This window comes from Camellia sinensis, chromosome 12 (assembly GCF_055761805.1).
Source record: "Camellia sinensis isolate YWXY chromosome 12, ASM5576180v1, whole genome shotgun sequence".
Taxonomy (NCBI): domain Eukaryota; kingdom Viridiplantae; phylum Streptophyta; class Magnoliopsida; order Ericales; family Theaceae; genus Camellia; species Camellia sinensis.
Window position 1 is genome coordinate 78,303,610 of NC_138972.1, and position 21,391 is coordinate 78,325,000.

The 21,391-nt window shown below is 36.2% G+C and overlaps 1 protein-coding gene across 10 annotated transcripts in view; it reads left to right on the forward strand.

Moving 5' to 3' along the window:
• The first annotated feature begins 11,438 nt into the window (after positions 1 to 11,438).
• The window catches only part of LOC114298958 (D-lactate dehydrogenase [cytochrome], mitochondrial), a 35,075-nt gene continuing 25,122 nt past the window's right edge, over positions 11,439 to 21,391 (forward strand). For 2 of the 10 annotated variants that reach the window (XR_014345613.1, XM_028243605.2), the window contains exons 1-8: positions 11,439 to 11,724; positions 13,447 to 13,728; positions 13,919 to 14,021; positions 14,419 to 14,519; positions 15,078 to 15,126; positions 15,483 to 15,575; positions 16,269 to 16,383; positions 17,090 to 17,150. Coding sequence is in view for 5 of the 10 variants with exons in the window: in XM_028243605.2 (XP_028099406.2) it covers positions 13,478 to 13,728; positions 13,919 to 14,021; positions 14,419 to 14,519; positions 15,078 to 15,126; positions 15,483 to 15,575; positions 16,269 to 16,383; positions 17,090 to 17,150 (773 nt within the window). In the remaining 5 variants the exon portion in view is untranslated. Of the gene's footprint in view, positions 11,725 to 13,304; positions 13,729 to 13,918; positions 14,022 to 14,418; positions 14,520 to 15,077; positions 15,127 to 15,482; positions 15,576 to 16,268; positions 16,384 to 17,089; positions 17,151 to 21,391 lie in introns of those variants that run through there. The other 8 variants (XR_014345611.1, XM_028243606.2, XR_014345609.1 and 5 more) reach the window with 6 other exon arrangements.

Below are 21,391 nucleotides of genomic sequence, written 5' to 3' on the forward strand. Positions count from 1 at the left end.
GTTCAAATGGGATCCAATTTAGCTTGAGGACATAAATTCTTTATAAACCAGGTAAGAAAGGAACCCAACCTGTTTAGAACACTACCTTGGCTTCCAAACAAATTATCCCATGCATTCATAGAATGTATACAATCACGAACCAGATGCTCAATGTCTTCCAAATAATAAGTACATCTGGGACACTTGGCATCCTCCGTTAAAACCTCTCAACACTCTCGTAGCATTCGTAAGATGTTTGCCATGAAAGATAAGCTACAAAAAGCCTTTAAGTTTTTGGGGAATCTTGAGTCTCCAAACCTATTCCAGATAGATAGGATTATCCACTGGATTGGATGCAATCTGATAGGCCGTAGCAGTAGAAAATTGACCACTTCTGGATCCCTTCCAATGAGGAGTGTCAAGAAAAGTAACAAACTGGGGTAAATGGATTTTGAGCACATCAGCAAAGACAACATTAGGGAGATAATTCATAACTATGTTACATCCTACTCCCCAGATTATTCATGAGTTTATCAACAATATCCAGATTAATGGAGTTGTGATTCGAATATTGGGATGCTAAAGTAGCCTTCCCACACCACCAATCATGCCAAATTGAGATCTTAGAGCCATCACCGACGCCCTATTTAATGCCTTTTCTCAATACATCTCTAGTCTTAAGGATACCCCGCCAAGTAAATGAAGAGTTCCTTTTAGTAGAGTAAGACATAAGCTTATCATTAAGTATTTTTGTTCCAGCACCTTCACCCACAAACAAGAATCCTTGTTAAGAATTTTCCATCCCAACTTGGATAAAAGAGAAATGTTCTGGAGCTTAGCCTTGCGAAGACCAAGCCCTTATATTTTCTTACTATTACAAACAGTAGCCCAATTCACAAGGTGTATTTTTTTTCCTATTCTCGTTATCACCCCCACAAAAATTCCGGTTAAGGCCTCGTTTGGGGACTATATATTTTAGCTAAAAAGTCAAAAAGTCACTATAAATTGTCACATCATTCTCTCTATTTTTCTACACATCTTTTCGTAAAAAGTTAAAAAGTTACTAAAATAGTATGTTCCCAAAGAGGCCTAAGTCTATCAATTTTCTTGCAAATATTCATAGGGGTAAGCATGGTTTGCATAGTATATGATAGGAGAGTTCAGGTGACCGATTGAATTAGAGTAGCTCTCCCCGTTAAAGAGAGCATGTTTACTTTCCACCCAGAAAGTCTGCTTTGAATCTTATCAATAATGAACTAAAAGTGATTCCGGTTACATCTTTTATGGAGCAAAGGAATACCAAGATACTTATCCAAATCATAGGTGAGAGAAGTACCACATAGACTACACAAAGATCTGGCCTTGAGATTGTTCACATTAGGAGATATGAAGAGTTTAGATTTCAAAAAAATTATCTTGAGGCCTGAAATAGTACTGAACTCATTCAAGACTTCTATGATGGTTTCCCAATTCGTCTCCACTGCTTTTCCAAATAGAAGCAGGCCATCCGTAAAAAAGAGATGTGAAATAATAAGGCCTTGAGCAGATGCCTTAACCCCTTTCCAACTCATCTCATTAACTTTAGCCAAAATCATATTCAAAAGTCTCTCCATGCAAAGAACAAAAAGGTAAGGAGAAATGGGATCCCCCTACCTTAGCCCTTTCTCCGTGTGAAAGTCCTGCAACTTTTCTCCGTTCTAAAGAATAGAGGCTTTGACATTGGTAACACAATTCATAATTAACTCAACCCAATGATCGTTCAAGCTAAGATCCAAAAGAGCATGGTGGAGAAACTCCCATGGCACATTGTCATAGGCTTTCTCAAGATCAATTTTCAAAATCATGTCCCCATTCTTCCCTTTTTGCCTCTAAGAGTATGGACAATCTCTTGGGCAATAATAATATTGTCACAGGTGTAGTGTCCGGGAATAAAATTACTTTGAAAAGGCCCAACCACTTTAGTCAAAATGGGTCTGAGACGGCTCACCAAAACTTTAGTAAGGGTTTTATATAAAACATTACACAGGTTGATGAGCCGAAAATGATTAAGAGATTCAGGGTCTTCAATTTTTGGAATAAGAATGATCAAAGTGTCTTTAAAACTCTGGGGGATAATTTGTTTGAAAAAAACTGTTGAATAAAAGCACAAACTGAGGGGCCAACAATCTGTCCAGGATGTGGAATATTAGTGATGTTAGGCAGAGACTGTCCACAATCACTCTTAAACAAGTTGCAAAAGTAACTATGGACATATTTTGAGCATCTCAGGATCCGAAATCCAACCACCCTCACCATTCTTGAGGGAAGTAACTCTCATTTTCTGTATTCTAGAAATAGTAGAAACATGGAAAAACAAGTATTCCTTTAAATAGAATTTACTGTGCATGTTTGAATTTCGGATATATTACTGCGTTTAAATGGTAAAATTTACTATTCACGTTTTGAAAAATCTGATTGGTCATTATTTATTTTTTGACAAATTTGATATTGATAGGTTATATTCTTTTGACAAATTTAATATATCCACATGAGGTGATGAGTTATTGTTATTAGAATGTATCTAAAATCTTTACAATAATTACAAAGATTATAGAGGAGTATATATTTTCTCTAAGATGGCCAACCCTTCCACAGGAAAAGCAGAAAGTGTGAAGATGTTCGTACTCAGTACCATAAGTATACAAATCTATGGCAAAATGCGAAATCAATGGTTTACTTAGATCCATCTCCAGACACACTTGGGCAAATGCAAATTTACTTCTAGATGAGTGTATGAGAGGGTTCAAGAATGTTGTCGGAAAATTCAAAGATCTTCGGAGATTTTTGAAGAAAACTCGAATTCTCTAGAAATGATGAGAGGCTTAGATTCTTTAATTGTCACAAACGAGGAACACAATAGCAAAGAGAGATGATGAAGATAAGAGATTGGGTGATGAAGAAGGCAAAGTAGTTAGAGAGAAAATAATGGCAAGACTGTTCCATGGATCTCCCACTTTCACTTTCAAGATAGATAATAGAGAAGGGAAATTAGTTCTTTCCCAAGAGTTGTCTCTCCAAAATTCATCCCTTATAAAGTTATGGGTAGATGCTATTTATAGGCATATCATGATGTAGGATGGAGCCTATGTGCAAGGCACATGGGGAATATTCTTTCTAACTACCTTGTTCGAGGAGGTGATTTCTCCAAGGATGAGGAAAATCCCAAAAAGGATATCAACCTCTCGACGAACCCTTTTTCTTAGCCACACCTAACCGATGATCCCCAATCATCCTAACAGGGGTAGCCCAAGAGGACGCCCTGTCGTAGATATTGTCGAGTCTTAGGACCCCTTAGATCGTGCCACCTAGATTCGGGTATAGGCTAGTTTAACTGAAGAGTGAATTTGTCTCCACTTACCGTCCTCGATATCGGGTCCTTTGTTCGGACTCCGTTACGTCCATGGTTTTGGTGTATAGATCCCGAAAAGCTCCAAGCATGCAAGTGTTCTGAGACTCATTAATGGAACGGCTTCTAGATTGCGTCCAAATCCGTTCGAAGCCAAGTGCTTTTGATCTCTAGGTTCGTAGATCCAAACCCTTTTGAGTTCAAACTCAAATAGGTCTCTAGGTTCGTGGTTCCGAACCCTTTCAAGACTAAGCTAATACCTCGGAGAATAGAGCTCCTCTGAGGGTTTCATCTCTTTTGAAAACAACGGTTAACCTTCTCAGACACTCATATAATTTGAACCTCCTCGAATGGGCTTATTGGGCTTTCTTTAAAGATATATCCTTGAAATGTATCCTTCTCGGCCCAATTTGTTAACTTTTTTGTGGGTCTGTTCAATAGAATTCACTTAACCCATTTGGCAATAATTTCTCCAAACTTCTTGCTTATTGGGTTTCAATTTGGCCCAATTAATTAATGGGTTCAAGTTAACCCCTCTTACAATGAGTTGTCTATGCTTATATCTATTTTAAGTGGTTTGCCAATAACTTTGGCTATATGGAAAAGGAAAATGCTATAAATCCCAAATAATCTATCAAATTTTTTACTAAATCTCTCACATAAGATGAGATTCACACAAACCCACATATATATGGGTCTTACACCTATATAAGAGGTTTGATAAAAAATTTAATAGATTATTTGGGATTTCTAGCCTCACTCTATGAAAAAGGACCTTTTCACTATAGTAATCAATAGGAAGTTAAGGAAATCTTACCCACGTTGCAGGGGAGCTTCTATCTACACACACCAAATCCCCTCTATATACACACTTAATGATATTTAATTTTATTACAATTTTATCCCTAAGTGAAATTACTATTTTAGACATCATTGTTGATTCAAAACGTCTCAATGCACACATCCATCCAGACTTCACATCTGTTGCATCGTGCACATATCCATCTAATTCAAAACGTCTCCAAGTTTGTAGCTTCATTGAGCTAGAAGTGAAAGCAGAGTATTCACTCATTCGTAGCTTCTTCCAAGTTCGTAGTTTCTTCCATTAAGCTCCAAGTTCGTAGCTTCTCAATGCACTCATTCATCATACATTAAGCTAGAAGGGAAAGCATCAACCTTCCTCATTCGTAGGTTCTTCCTCATTCATCATTGTTATGGAGGATTTGCCTTCTGAAAATCAGCAAATTAATGTTTATGACAAACATAACGAAGGAAATGTGAGTTTCTCTTGTTTTTTTTTTCCAGCGTCGTTCGGATAACCAGAGTCGAATTATATTATTTTGTTCGGAAATCTACTATCGAAATAAGTATTTAATTTCGGAAGTTGTTGTCCGAAATAAGTTAACTTTTACGACATTCAACTTCCGAAATTTTAAAATGAATTCGGACAATTACTTCCGAATGAAGTAAATTTTTTTTTCCCATTTTATATTCCAAATTTGCAAACTGCATACCAAATTTACAGTTTCGAATTACAAATTAATCTTTATAATGCCATTAAAAATTTGTAATGTTATACAAAACATGTAGGAATATGTGTCAACTCAAAGAAGTCAAGTTTGCGCGGATTTTGCGTTGGATTACACTACTCAATTCACAACTGAACAGGTTCATTCTATGAAATTATAATGATTATGTTTCGAATTGCTCAACAAATGTAAATGTTTGATAATATTTATTTGACTTTGTAGGTATTCAAAAGTAAGGATGAATTGCTCAACTGGGTACGTGAAGTTCGAAAGAGAAATGGTTTGGTCATTGTAATCAAAACATCAGACTATGGTGGAGGGAAAAAAAGACCCAGGATGTATCTTGCTTGTGAGAGGAGTGGCCAATATAGAGCGACAAAGAAGTTAAAACATGATGGCAACAATACATCAAGAATAACTGGTACAAAGAAGTGTGGTTGTCCCTTTGATATGAGGGCTCACAGGTTTACCACACATGATGAATGGACATTGACCGTAGTATGCAGATTTCATAATCATCCACCTGAGGAGCACCTTGAGGGACATTCATATGCGGGAGGCTGTCAAAGGATGAGAAAGCATTGTTAATGGATATGTCAAAGAGTATGGTTCGGCCAAAAGAAATCCTAGTAACCTTGAAACAGCAAGATGCCCTCAATGTAAGCACATTTAAAACCATTTACAATGTACGCCATCGAAACAGGGTGGTACAGAGAGCTGGAAGATCACAGATGCAACACTTATTGAGTGAATTGGCCCAGTATAATTACATTAAGCGCCATCGGTCTGAAGAGTCCACGATGACTGTGACAGACTTGTATTGGGCACATCCTACCAGTTTGGACTTATTTTGGTCTTTTCCACATATATTAATTATGGATTGCACATATAAAACCAACAGATATCGTCTTCTTTTTCTTGAAATTGTGGGAGTGACATCAACTGAAATGACTTTCTCTGTAGCTTTCGCACACTTACAGTATGAGAGGGTCGATAACTATGCGTGGGTGTTAGCTACATTGCGTGATGTCATGGATGGTTTTGTTGTGCCAACAATTATTGTTACTGACAGAGAGCTAGCCTTGATGAATGCCATACAGAAGATATTCCCGAGTGCTCATCATTTATTATGTTGTTGGCATGTTAATAAGAATGTATTGACCAAATGCAAGAAAATGTTTGAGACACAGCAGAAATGGGAGAAGTTCAACCATGAGTGAAACTCTTTAGTGTATTCATCTTCTGAAATTCAATACGATAAGCGTCTTAAATCATTACTTAAGGAATTTAGTAGTTATCCTGATGCAGTCAAATACGCCATGGATACTTGGTTGGTTCCTTACAAGGACAAATTTGTGGCGGCATGGACAGACACGTGTATGCATTGTGGCAATGTTACAACGAACAGGTAAGATTACTTTTGTTCAATATGTTATTAATAAGTGCCATGTACTTGATTTTAATTTGACTTACATTGAATTGAACAGGGCTGAGAGTGCACATGCAAAACTTAATAGACAATTGGGTTCATGTCAAGTCTCATTTTAGGCATCATTTGAGAAAATACACAGTCTGCTTGAGTTGCAACACACTGATATCAAGGCTTTATTTGAGAAAAGTCTAACTGTTGTGCAACATCAATTTAAACCTTCTCAGTATAGGGAGCTACGGGGTAATGTGTCTATCTCTGCATTGGAGTATTTGCTTGTAGAGAGTAAGAGAGCCAATTCCATTGGTATTGATGTTGAAGTTTGTGGATGCGTCCTTCGCCACACTCATGGTTTACCTTGTGCCCATGAGATTGCTGACTACATCAGACAAGATCGTCCTATACCACTTGCTACCGTATACTCACAGTAGAGGCAACTTCATATCTCCATATGCAAGAAAGAAGAGGAAACAGAGGTGAGTTGTCGTGCAGAAGTACAATTATTTGTGAACAAGTTTAATGAAAGTGATAGAACCATGCGGTTGGAGCTTTTGAAGAAGTTAAAAGAGATTGTATATCCGGGAAGCACTTTTCTTATTGAGACGGAGGTGAAGCCCAAAACACATCCTCGGGATCATAAGAAGATCAATGTTTCTACCCGTCGTGACCCATGTGCATTTGAGTTGGTGCAATCTGGACATGATTCCTTCTCACATAGGGACACTCAAATCACTACATTAGCTTCTACTCTAGAAACCAAGAAGAAGCGACCTGTTAAGGAAAAGGAGAAGGTGAATGCGAAAGAGAAGGTATACATTATTAGAACAGTGAAACTTGGTGCATATGTTGATGCTTTCCCTTCTGGGTTGAAACCATACATTAAGTTTGTCAAGGATGTAGCTGCAGATGGGAAATGTGGTTTCAGGGCTATAATTGCTTCAATTGGTCATACAGAAGATGACTGGGCTTAGGTTAGACGTGATCTGTTGGGTGAACTGCACACACACAAAGAGGAATACATTACATTTTATGGGTCCTACGAAAGGTTTGAAGAATTGACAAGCATATTGTCATACCTTGTAGACAGTCCTGGATACTCACATTGGATGACTATGCTAGACATGGGGCATCTTGTTGCATTGTCCTACAATCTTGTGTTATACCACTTGTCATTACAGCAATGTCTCACCTTTTTACCTTTTAGAACAGTGCCAATACCTCAACTTGATAGACGTGAGATTGCCATTGGGTTTGTCAACGGAAATCATTTCATCCAGGTATAACAGAAACTTATAAATTTGTGCATGTACAAGAAGTTATGAGGTATGACCACTAACTCAATTGATATTTGGTGTAGGTTTTGTTGCAGCCAGGCCATCCAGTTCCTCTTATAGCCACTAATTGACGAAAATACCGTCACCCTTGCGCTGTCGACTGGGATGATGCATATGTGCGTCGCATTCAACATTTCAAGGACATTATTCATGATAATGTAGCTACTCGAGAGACATTTGATGTTGTTGATGTCGCATGACACATGTATACATTTGACAATGTTAGAATTATGGAAGAAATTAATGGATGTGTTTTTTATGTTGATGTGTTCTGTGGTATGGATTGAATGTTATCGACCATTGTTACCATTCCATTGTAATAAGAAAATATCATTTACAAAATCAACGACCATTGCTACTATTCCATTCTAATAATAAAATGTCATTTTCAATGGTATTAACCTTTGTTGCCATTTCATTCTAATAAGAAAATATTAACCACTGTTACCATTACAACAATATCATCTTACAAAAAACACCACAAAAAATTCATCAACTAACAAATAACATGTCACGAATCAGCTGTATGCCTACGCCTAGGCCTACGACTGTATGTCAATGGCGAAAATGGAAAGCAACCTCCAGTATAACTAGGTCCAGCAGAACTAGGTCTAGCTTCGTCAATGTGCTAACCTTGAAGGACATGCGTCATACTCTCGATAGCCTGGTAAAGTCGATGAGGATGTTGAATCCCCTCCTCATAACCCGTGTCAATAATAGGATGTGAAATCTGCAGTGCATGTGCAATACGCTGCATTTCAAAAGAATATCACATTTTAGGGAACATATCAGAAAATAAAAAGTAAGTTACAAATGCATAAAAGAGGATAATATATTACATCGGCATGTTGGCTAAAATCCTGATGGTCATGGACACGCGGTTCATCAGTGTGCTCAACATATAGGTGCGTGATATTCTTATACCTATCCATGTAACCCAGTACACATTCCCAGGCTGACGAACTAGTGTGTTTCTCCGTTGCTCAGATAACACGTGGTTATCCCAAGCCTCCCAGATCCTATCCAAGTATCTGTACATGACTGTATATCATGCAGATATGTTGCCTCGAGCACCACGACTGGGAGCTAGCGGTGCATCTGGGATGGTTTGAACCCTGCCAAACTGCCTCAACACTCTATCTGGATGATAGGGTTCGACAACATCTAAGCACTTTAAGCATCCATGGTAGAACGTAACCGGGTTACATGGATGCCGGTCTTTGCAGCTGTGGTATGGATCCCAAATAACCTGTAAACGTAAAGTGTTTTTTAATTAAAGTATATGAAAGGTAAGATAAATGGAAAGTGTTAAAATTATCTCAAGACAAGTAAACTTACATCAGTAGCTACCAAACTGTCAAGCTCGACTCGAAAAGATTTCAAATGATCAATGGAGGAACCCGCCTCTCTCTTAGATGCCCAATGGTACACGTGTGGCATGTCTTCATTGTAGCCCATGTTCTGGTGAGGTCAGAATGCTCGGAAGTGCTCATAAATCCATGTCTCCAAAAGAGTCATATAACCACCCATCCATTTAACCCCGGACCGGCTAGCATACCCCAACTGTCTGTATAAAAATGCTAATTCAGCAGCACCCCAGGCGTAAGTATGAATGGATCCCAAATCCATTAATAAGCCAAGGTAAACAACAGGAACCCTGCCGCCACTCTTGTCACTGAATAGTGTACATCCCAACAGAAACAACAAATAAGCTTTAGCAGCGCACTGCATAGCCTCATCGGGGTCTGATTCTGTGACACCAGCAAACTGACTTCGCAACCACTCAAGCCTGACTGAATTGCCACCAGCAGTAGAAATCTCTTCATGTGCTACACGTTCAGTAATCCCCAAGCCAGAAACTAGTAGTGTAACTCCATGATGATCCGTCACATCTGGTACGCCGACTGATCTGCCTACAATGAGAAGGCTAAGAATATTGCCAACATCATCCAAAGTCAACGTCATCACATCAACTGTCATGTGAAATGTGTTCGTCTCAGGTTGCCATCTCTCAACAAAACTGGAGATTAGAAGCTTATTGACAAACCGATAAGTGCAACGAACTAACTGTGACAGCCTAGACTGCTCAATAATGGCTTTGAATCTGGTGTTGTTGTCTACTGACCACCATGGCCATGCAAGGATCTTCGAAGAATGATTATGACACTTTAGGGGCCCTCGTTCCTATAACACAAATGATATCTCATTAGAAACTACCATACAACACACAAAAAAAAAAAAAAAAACTTATATACAAATGAATTTCACTTCTACTCAGGAATATTTACCTCCCCGTGCCAAATAGCTGCAGTGACATGACTATTGAAACTCCGCAGTATTGATGGATCAGTCAGTCCACCTGGAAAAGCATGAGTAAGGTACTTTTCCTGGACAGTAGGAGAATCGGGTAAAGAGGCGTCCTCTACAGCAATGTCATGCATATCATAGTTTGGAACTCGTCTTTGGCTTCGGCTTCGACTGGCACTGGGGATATCATATTCTACCGAAACTGGATCACGACCTTGACCACGACCTCGACCTCGTCCTCGCCCACGCCCTTGTCCCCGTTTATGGTCAACATCCAATTCACGACGTCGTCTATTTGAAGCAGTAGGTGGGACACGTTGTTGATATTCAAAATTCATATTATCTGCAAAAATTAATACGTTTGATGATTATACAAATGTAAAAAGAATATACAAAAGAAGGGAGGGAAAAAAAAAAAAACGTTGTTCGGAAGTTGAAAATCGAAAGTATATACACTGTTCGGAAGTTGAAAACCAAAACAAAAAATTAATTTCGGAAGTTGATTGTTGTCCGAATTTAAACTATTCGGAAGTTGACTGCCGAAATAATCAAAATTTTACGAAAACCTACTGCTGAAATAAATCACTAATTTCGGATTCCTACTTCCGAACAAATTCCTTAATTTCGGAAAACCAGTTCCGAACAATTTGTTTACACTCCGTGGGCCTTCGTTCGTTTTCAAAATGATAAAAACAAAACTCTACATTGCAAATTAAATAGGAATGAAGATTGAAAAGTAAACTCACCTAAATACGAATGAGGATTAAAAATGTGTTGGAATGCTTCAATGTGATGTCTTGATGGATGCAGTTTTGGGGATGAAAGTTGTGTGAAGCTTCTACTATGGCGTAATGTCTTCAATACGGTAGGCTTCACGATTGAAGATGTAGCTTCAGCTTCAATGGGCACCGTTGGGAGAGCTGGGTTTGGGGTCGGGGGTGTGTGTGTGTATGAGGGTAGATGTGAAATTAACCGTGTGTGCAGTGAGTAAATTAATTAGGAATTAATTTTTTTAGTGTGTGCAGTGAGGAGGATGTGCAAAGAGTGTATTTGGTGTGTGTAAATAGATGCTCCCACGTTGCAGTTGAGACTTCCTTTGTATAATTCGCTTTCATTTTGAATTTGAAAAGGAAGGGCAAATTACAAACACCCCCTCGAGGTTTGGTGAAAATACAGATTCCCCCTGAGGTTTGAGAAATTACATCCCACCCCCTGAGATTTATATTTCCATAACAAATTGCCCCCTGAAGTTTTTATTTTTATACAGATTCCCCCATAATTTCTCTTAATTTGTCTTGAAAATTTAGGTTTATATTTCCATAACAAATTACCCCATGAGGTTTTTATTTTCATACAGATTTCCTCCTAATTTTCCGTAATTTGTCTTGAAATTTGACGCTCAGAAGGTAATTTGTAATTTTTCAAACTTCAAAAAAATCTGTATTTTCACCAAATCTCGAGTGGTGTTGTAATTTGGCCATAAAAGAAGTAGCCGATCCCTAGATCAATGGCTTAGAAGTCACCTGGAAGGTCCTAGATTTTTCCAACTTGGGTAATGAGCAATTTGTAACCCATAGCTGTTCCCAGAAGCTTGATAACCAAACTCTCCTTCCAAGTTCTCCTAATTAAGCTCAGTTCAGTAAGAGCTTTGAGCTTCTTCATGCTTCTGGAGAGATGATCTTGTTCCTCGGGGGGTTTTGAGGACTATTTTCGACTCAACAACGTGTATTATAGAATTTCCGGTTCCTGTTACAGTGTAATGTGATGGCCATAATGGGGGGTGTTTGGAAAAAAAAAAAAAAAAATCTAATTTAGGTTAAAATTCACAAAAAGATAAAATATGTTAAAATAGTTAATAAGATAAAATATCACATCAAACTCATAATCATTTCATTTTTTCTCTCACAAACATCACATTTAACCATAAAAAAATCCAATCATCTTCCCAAACACAAAAATTTTAACTTATTAAAATAATCAAAAACTAAAATAACCTACTAAAATAGCAACTTATCAAACGAAGCGAATGTCAAAATTCTATTCTATATAAATAACACTTCACTGGGGCCATTTCCATAAATAAGCTAAAATAGTATAGGAATTCCCAAACTAAGCCTAGTTTTGAAAGAATTCCCAGATAACCTAACTCGCGGTTCACAATTGCGAGTTCAACAAATTTTTTTCCGTTTCGCGTGAAAATTGGTAAATCTTAAATTTGTGATTACAAAAAGCAATTTTGATTAAGAAATCACGGTTACAAAACGCGATTTTATCCAAAAAAAAATTTTCTTTTAAACTCGTGGTTCTAAACCACGATTTTATAAATTTTTTTTTTCTTGAACTCGCTATTTCGATCCACACTTTTTGACCAAAATCTTTTCTTCTGAACTCGTGGTTGTGAACCACGAGTTCGTTTATATCACAAACCACACCACACCACACACTCACAGCCACAGCCACAGCCACACCACATACTCTCTCTCCCTCTCTGACACATCACTCACACACACATCATACTTACATCAAAATAAAAATAAATAAATTTTAAGAATTAAATAAATATAAATAAATAAATATATTATTGGAAAAATATATTATTTTTTTCAAATAAATTTTTTTCAATTGTTTTTTTAATTAATTTTTTTTTCAATTAAATTTTTTTCTAATTTAATTTAATTGGAAAAAAATTTAATTGAAAAAATATATTATTGGAAAAAAATTTAATTGGAAAATATATTATTGGAAAAAAATTTAATTGGAAAAATATATTATGGGGAAAATATATTATTGGAAAAAAATTTAATTGGGAAAATATATTACTGGAAAAATATATTAATTGAAAAAAATTTTAATTGGAAAAACATATTATGGGGAAAATATATTATTAGAAAAAAATTTAATTGAAAAAATTTATTTATTTATATTTATTTAATTCTTAAAATTTATTTATTTTATTTTGATGTAAGTGTGATGTGTGTGTGAGTGATATGTCAGAGAGAAGGAGAGAGAGAGTGTGTGGTGTGGCTGTGGCTGTGGCTGTGAGTGTGTGGTGTGGTGTGGTTTGTGATATAGACGAACTTGTGGTTCACAACCACGAGTTCAGAAGAAAAGATTTTAATCAAAAAATGTGAATTGAAATAGCGAGTTCAAGAAATTTTTTTTTTATAAAATCGTGGTTTAGAACCACGAGTTTAAAAGAAATTTTTTTTGGGATAAAATCACGTTTTGTAACCGTAAATTCTTAATCAAAATCACTTTTCGTAACCACGAATTTAAAATTTACCAATTTTTACGTGAAACAAAAAAAAATTTGTTAAACTCACGATTGTGAACAGCGAGTTATCTTATCGTGGAAATTCTTTCAGAACAGGTTCAATTTGGGAATTCCTTTACTATTTTAACTTATTTATGGAAATGCCCCACTTCACTGCACTCGAGTTTCGTGATCAACTCTAACTCTCTCTCTCTCTCTCGTTCTCATAGATTAGAGACCCAGCTTCTTCAAAGCTCAGCAATGGCGTTTTCGTCCTGGTTCTCTCGTTTACGTTGTTCCTCAAAACCCATTTACACTAACCTCCGATATTCTCTAAATAGGACCCAAACCTCTCACATTACACAGACCCTGATTCCAGACAAGAAACAAACACCAATCCTTTCATGGGTTTGCTCTTTGCTTCCAATCGCCATCGCTGTCTCTGCTGGATCACTTTCTCTCCAGACCCAGAACAACCCATCACTCTGTGATGCCTCCAATCTTGATCATGGGTATTTAATTCATTCAACCCATTTCATACTTTTTTATCTTTTATTTTTTGAATTTTATATGTTCTGTCTGATATAATATGTTGTGTCCACTCTCAAATACTCAATTTAGTCGATGAAAAATGTGGAATTGGTTTAGATGATTGTATGGAAATTAAATTATTGGTTTTTTTTTTTTTTTTGTTTTCTCCAGAGGTGCGAGCTTTGGGGGCAAGGGTAGCACAGAGTATGTGGTGAAGGGTTCTCACAAGGATGTTCCACGAGAGCTTATTGATGAATTGAAACCTATTTGCCAAGTATTCTATCACTTCCCTCTTTATTGTTAGTATCGTATAAATTTTGGAGACTTCTTGGGTGTTAATCATCTTAATTTTCTGCATATAAATATTCTATTCAACAACTACTAAAAGTGAACGGTTTGGATCACCAGGTCGGCCCCAAAATGGGTGCACCAAACCCAAACGTTCTCTGAAGTTGAAATGGCCAACCTCCATACCCTTTTTGTTATATTCTATTGAGAATTTGCCATATTTACTTCACAAATGATTATTTCTCATAAGTTTCTACAATCCTCAGCAATCAAAATAGCATTGATTATTTTTATTATTAGTATTATTACTTTTGAATCGAAATATAAAGTGCTTTAGTAGATGTTTAATATTCTGTTGGGAATGGACACATTTCATTATGCAGGATAGTATGACAATGGATTTTGATGAGAGGTACTTCCATGGGAAGCCACAAAATAGCTTCCACAAAGCAGTGAATATCCCTGATGTGGTTGTTTTTCCAAGGTGAGATTGGGCTTTTTTTTAACTTGGAAACTATAATATCGTTTATTTTTATAATTCGGCACTTGTATTTATTTTTCTTTATTTTTTATTTTTGTTGTGTTGGTCCCAGTGTACACCATGAGCTCATGCATTCAAAAGAAACGGGACATTTTATTTGTTCACTGAATGCTCATAATTGATATGTTGCTTCTGTTTTCATCTACTCTTGAGAAAATCTATGCATGATGCAGTTCCTATTTTAGCTATTGATAGTGGACAGAGACTTGACTTGTGTCTTGAATTTGTTCATCATTGATTCGTACGCTATTACTTCAACATTTCATGATATCCATAGAATTTTCATCTAACTTGAAATAATACATGCTGTCCTTGGTGTTAGTTTGGTTGTTATCACAAATATGAGATACGGGATAAGACTGTCTATTGTAAAGATGGTTCATCAAGCTATTTTTTAGTAGTCCTTTTCTCCATTTTTTTGTGGTCTGCTCAGTAGTACATTGTGTAGTGTATCCTAGTTTTCTCTCCAAAATGCACCTTAACTGTAGTTTGTGCATGCAGGGATGCAGAGGAAGTGTCCAATATAGTCAAATCTTGTAATAAGTATAAGGTCTGAGCTCCTTGCTTTTGAGGGTTTTCTGATTTTTCTCTTTTTCTTTCAATTGTTTCTTATGGTTTTTCAGTTGCTAATATATAATGTGAATGGGTAACTCTTCTTTTATGCATTTGTGTTTTGGGCTATTGGATTGTTCAAATTGATAATTATTTGTATCCATTCATTAGGCATGAAAATCCAAATTTGAAATGCAGAAAAGAACCAAATATAATGCTTGTTTTTTACTTAACATATACATATTCACTATAAATAATTTTGGCCAGCTTACACAAGTTATAAACTGGCTTATTTATTTGAACTTTTCTTTTATTTTTTTTATAATTTATTTTCTGGTTTAATTTGATGAGCAGGTCCCTATTGTACCTTACGGTGGAGCCACATCACTCGAGGGTCATACATTATCACCTCATGGAGGTGTTTGCATTGACATGAATTTGATGAAAGTATGAGCCTGTTTCTTGTTATAAATCACGCCACATGATTTGAAGGCCCCTTTTATCAGTAAAATTTAGTTTATTGACTTTCATTAATAACTTGATTTTGTTTTAGCTATCAACCATACATTTTGGTGCTTTCTAATGCATTTTAATCTCAACATAGGGTTCGCATATGTTTGTTTTATAACGGAGGTTATTTTGAATATTTTTCTTAGGTCTATTTTGGCCCTTTGGTGATATAATGTGTAGTTCATGTCACTTATGTTTCACTAGGTTCAGGGACCCCATTTGTAGATTTTGGCTCAATCAATAAGGCCTACTTGTTTCATGTTAGTGGTGAAGCTTGTGCAGGCTCACCTTATTGCTTTACTTCGGGTTTGTGCAGCCTCCTCTGATATTTTTTGGGCATTATTCTTTTCTCTATGCTTTTTATCTAATATTTATGTGCGATATTTCATTATTATACTGTCTTTCATGAAATTAATCTCTTTCATGTCCATTACTTGTAGTACAATTTAAGATAGTTTGTTGGGATGGAAAGGCAGCATAGCTATAGTATGGAATTATCTATGAGGAGAAATGTATGAGCTTCATTGAATTGATTATTATTTTCAATGAATCATTATAGCAGTTTGTTTGCATCTCTTGCATTATCCCTTGCTGTTCCTTACTTTTGTTGCATGTACATTTAAATTGTAGAGAGTCAAATCATTACATGTTGAGGATATGGATGTGGTTGTTGAGCCTGGGATTGGATGGATGGAGCTTAATGAATACCTGGAGCCTTATGGTCTATTCTTTCCTCTTGACCCTGGTCAGTTTTTAATTTTTCTGTTTAATGTTTCAATAAAATTTGTGATGTCAAACATTGTTCTCTAATAAATGCCAAGGCATCTTTGGCTTTTATCAAAGCAATGCACAATGATTTGGTGCTCACTGTACAACTGATAAAATCTATGTTGCATTGGAAATAGACCTTCATATTTAATGCTGAGCTTTAGAGAAACAATGGGAAGACCTCCTACTGTTGCTTACCTTGTGAACCCTAAAGTTTTCAAAGACTAAATAGCCTGTGCAAAATCATTAAGAATCAGAATTATCAACAATCATTTACAATGTTCTTAGAACTTATATTTATAGTAAGACACACCATAAAAACTAAACTAAGCTAAACTTTATATCATAGATTTAAACAAAAAGTAAAACAAGAGGATGGAAAAACCTCTACTGAATGACTTTACTTTAGCATGAATATAGATGTGCTACAGTAATGTTGACAGTAGCACACCACCGTACTCGTGAATGGTACTTCTTCAGTAATATTGCTCCTGCATCAAGTAAAATTTTGAAAATAAACCCTTGCATTGGTAAATCTTGTTGCTTGCAGTTCTTTTTGTCATTATGGCGTGAATATAATGGGAACAATTCACAAATTGGATTTGATACATTAAATGCTCCAAGTAGATCTTTTTGTCAATTTTTATACTGAAATTTATGTCCATAAAAATTCTTGCTAACAGGGCCTGGAGCAACCATTGGGGGTATGTGTGCTACACGCTGTTCTGGTTCTTTAGCTGTGAGGTAGTTGCTCTGTTTCATAGCTCACTAGTAAAGTGCTTCAGTTTTACATTTATTGTTGACATCATTGCTAGTGACTGTGCTTCCTAAAGAACAAAAAGTTGGTCCTTCAGAAGTGTAGCTGACAGTAGAATTTTGTCAATCAGACAACTTTTACTAGTTAATGTTTTCTATCCTAATAATTGTCTTTCACAGTTTAAACTGAATAAACAGAAACTTCACTTGCATGCAGCTATGGTCATCTATGAAGCACGGACACGGACACACGACACGACACGGACACGCAAAAACGCAAATTTTCAAAAAATAGGGGACACGACACGCTGGGGACACATTCAATATATATAATTTTTTTAATATATTATATGTAAAATTAAAAAATATATACTAATTTTATTTATTTATTTTATTTATTATATGTAAAATTAAAAAATAAATATATTATTTGTATTTATTTATATTATTTATTTACAAAAGAAAGGCATAAAAAAGAATAAAAAGAATGAAGAGGGAGAGACAGACACGGTATAAGGAAGAGGGAAAGAAAGTGAGAGGCGAGAGCGAGAGCGAGAGGCGATCAAAAAGCGAGAGCGAGAGGCAGACACGATCAGAGAGCGAGAGGCGACACCAGAGAGAGATGGACAGAGAGAGAGGAGATGAAGACGATGAGAGACGAACAGGTTCTTCCTCGATCTAGCCTCGACAGGTTCTTTCCCTCTCTCTCTTTCTCTTTCTCTTTCTCTTTCTCTCTATCTTTAATGGGTTAGGTCTCTGGTTAGGGTTTCTGTTTACAACGTGTCCACGATGTGTCAAGCGTGTCCGAAAGAGTGTCCACCTGCAAAAATTCAAAAAAAAAAAAACAGGGACACGTTAGGTCGAGTGTCGGACACGTGTCTACCGCGTGTCCGACGCATGTCCGTGTCCGACACCCATACGCTGCCTTTAGCGACGTGTCTGTGCTTCATAGATGGTCATTATGTGGATTATGAAGAAGAATTTAATTGAATGGCTTAATCACAATGTATGATTAGCCTTGTCTATATATATATACTAAATTGAGGAGGTTACAATTTAGGAAGGTAGAATAACAATAAAATCAAATATAATTCACATAATATATGGTATTCACACAATATATGGGATTCCCATATTCCAACACTCCCCCTCAAGCTGGTTCAAAGATATTCATTAATCCCAGCTTGACAATGAGAGACTGTAATAAGGTTGGACCAACCGATTTGGTGAACATATCAGCGAGTTGCTCCAATGAAGGGACAAATGATGAACTTATAACATTCGTCCTAACCTTTTCCCTAATAAAATGAATATCCACTTCTATATGTTGTCCTCTAATGGATAACTGAATATGAAGCTAACATAATTGCACACTTATTGTCACGGAACAAAAGAGATGAGGTATTCTCCTTAAAGCCCAATTCTGCAAGAATAGATTTGACCCAAAATATCTCACAAGTACCCTATGCCATAGCACGGTATTCAGCCTCAGTGGAAGATCTAGAGACAACTTCCTATTTCTTACTCTTCCATGATGTGGGAGCCGAATTAAAATAAACCTAAAATGGCAAATAGAGTACATCCAAGTCTACCTTTGATGGGCCAAATGAGGCCAAAGCCCACTAGACTCGAAGTCATTACCGAATAGATACAAAAACAGGATGAGAAGTGCACCAAGTTAAGGGTACCTGGGCTGCACGTCTGGGCCGAGTTCGTCATATAAGTTGGCGAGACCACATTGGGTAGATCCCCGGTTGCCCCTTTTGAAAGAATATAGTAGGGAGATAGGCCTTGACCAAGTGATGATGAGGGCCTAAGTTACAAGAAAAATATCAAGAACAATTACTCTATAAAAGGAAGAGAAAGTTGGAGAGAGAGGTATGTTCTAAACAACTTGCACTTCAAGAAATTAGAAATTATTCTTTGAAGAAAGACTGACTTGTTTGTCGGAGTGCTAATTTTGGCATCACCAACCGGAGTTTTTCTCCTGTTTCGGGTGACAACTGGATGATCTTTCGAGGGCTTGTTTGGATTGAACAAGTATTCCAAAACCGCTTCCCTACACATGATATAAGATGATTGCCATAGAAGGTACACAATCCACAGGTAGAGCGCTCAGTTTTGGAGCCAGCATAATCAGCATTAGTGAAACAAGACAACCCAGACTACAAGCCTGTGGAGAAGAATAGCCCTAAACTAGGAGTAGTCTTCAAATATTGCAGGATATGATACACTGCATCAAGATGAGTTATACGAGGTGCATGCTTTTTTATCAGAATCTTACGATTCGTGATTCGATTCACAATTTGCAAAATTGATACGAATCTATGAGTTTCGAAAGTGAATCTCTAGTGAATCGCGTGATTTACAATCGATTTACGATTTGATTCACTTTTTACGATTCATGCAATTCTTGAAATTATTACGTCCAACATATTTTCGACTCTTTTTTTTCTCCATCTTTTTAGTGAAAATGACATACAACTTATAATGTCATTTAACACCAAAATAACCAACATATATACACGATTTGTTATTTTAGTGATCATGAAATTTTTAATAGGATCCAATTAGATTCAGTCAAACCCAACATGATTTTAACAGTTCTTCTTATTTTTTTTCCTCTAAAAAATCATAGTATATCTTTTAAAGATGTTTAAGATTAAAGTAACTTACACTATGCATTATATATTGCTATTTTATGAAATTCAATATAATTGAATATTACATGGGTGAAGTCAATTATACCTTTTAAAATGTTTTCAATAATGATTTAGAGCTCTAAATAATGAGCTCTAAATCCACCACTAGTGAAGTGGAAAATGAAAAAAAAAATAAAAATAAAAAAAAAACAAAAAAAAACAAAACAAGGCACAACACACACTGGGACCCACTGCCACATCATTAGTGGTAGCACTAATTAGTGGTCTCAAGCATTATTGAAATGTTTTAGGCATTAAAATAAAAGATCCTAAATAATTTTTTCTTATTATTTGGTCACCGTTTCTTGGAAAAGTGTGTATGGTTATTGTCCAAAAATCAATATCATTGTTAATTATTGTTACTTTGAAAATTGATAGTTTGCCTATTTGGTTACTACCTTTATTAATGGTTGATAAAAAAATCTAAAAAATGAAAAAGGTAATATGGTGATCTTAGATAGATATCTTTGTTAACTTCTTACCTATTAAATTACTTGATCATTATTCAAAATTTTTTTTCATTGATTTAAGTCTAAATATTTCATATTCATAAGATATATTTAACATTTAAGTGTGTAGATATATTTTTTTAAGTAATTTAGAAAAAGTAACCGAATCTTTACGATTCACGATTCGATTCGATTTACGATATGGTAAGAGGGTATTTCAATTCATGATTCGAATATCGATTTGACAACTATGGGTGCATGCATAAACTGACTCGCAACACTTACAACAAATGTCAAGTCTGGTCTAGTGTTGGTCAGATAAATCAATCAACCCACTAAACGTTGATACATACACAGATCACTTAATAACTCACCAGTTTCAGCAGTAAGCTTCAGATTAGGTTCCATAGGAGTAGAGGTAGGTTTATAACCCCTCGTACCGGTGTCTTGAAAAAGATCTAAGGTATACTTCATTTGTGACAAGGAAATCCCTTGACGAGAATGAGCAATCTCAATATTAAGAAAGTACTTGAGAGAGGACCCAGATCTTTGATGCCAAAAACATAGCTAAGATCCTTTTTAACTTGAGCAATTCCTGTAGCATCATCACCAGTAAGAATAATATCATCAACATAAACAAGCAAAATGATGCACTGTCCATTCGGGTGATCAGAGTGACATTATAAAACCCATAGAGAAGACAACCTTGTTGAACTGACTGAATCAAGCCCGAGGAGACTGTTTCAGATCATACAAAGATTTGCGAAGACAACACACTTTTCCTGCATACTCCCCCTCAGCGCGAAAACGTATGGAGGATCCATATAGATAGTCTCAAGTAATTCCCCATGTAGAAAAGCATTTTTGACATCAAATTGATGAAGAGGCTAAGAGTGAGCAACTGCCAAGGAAACAAGAAGTCGAACAGAAGTTAACTTCGCCACTGGCACTAATATAGCTCCAAAATCTTGGCCAGGGACTTGGGTGTAGCTCTTGACAACTAAACGAGTTTTATAGCAATCCATAGATCTATCAACAAGATACTTAACATTGAATACCCATTTACACCTAACCATCT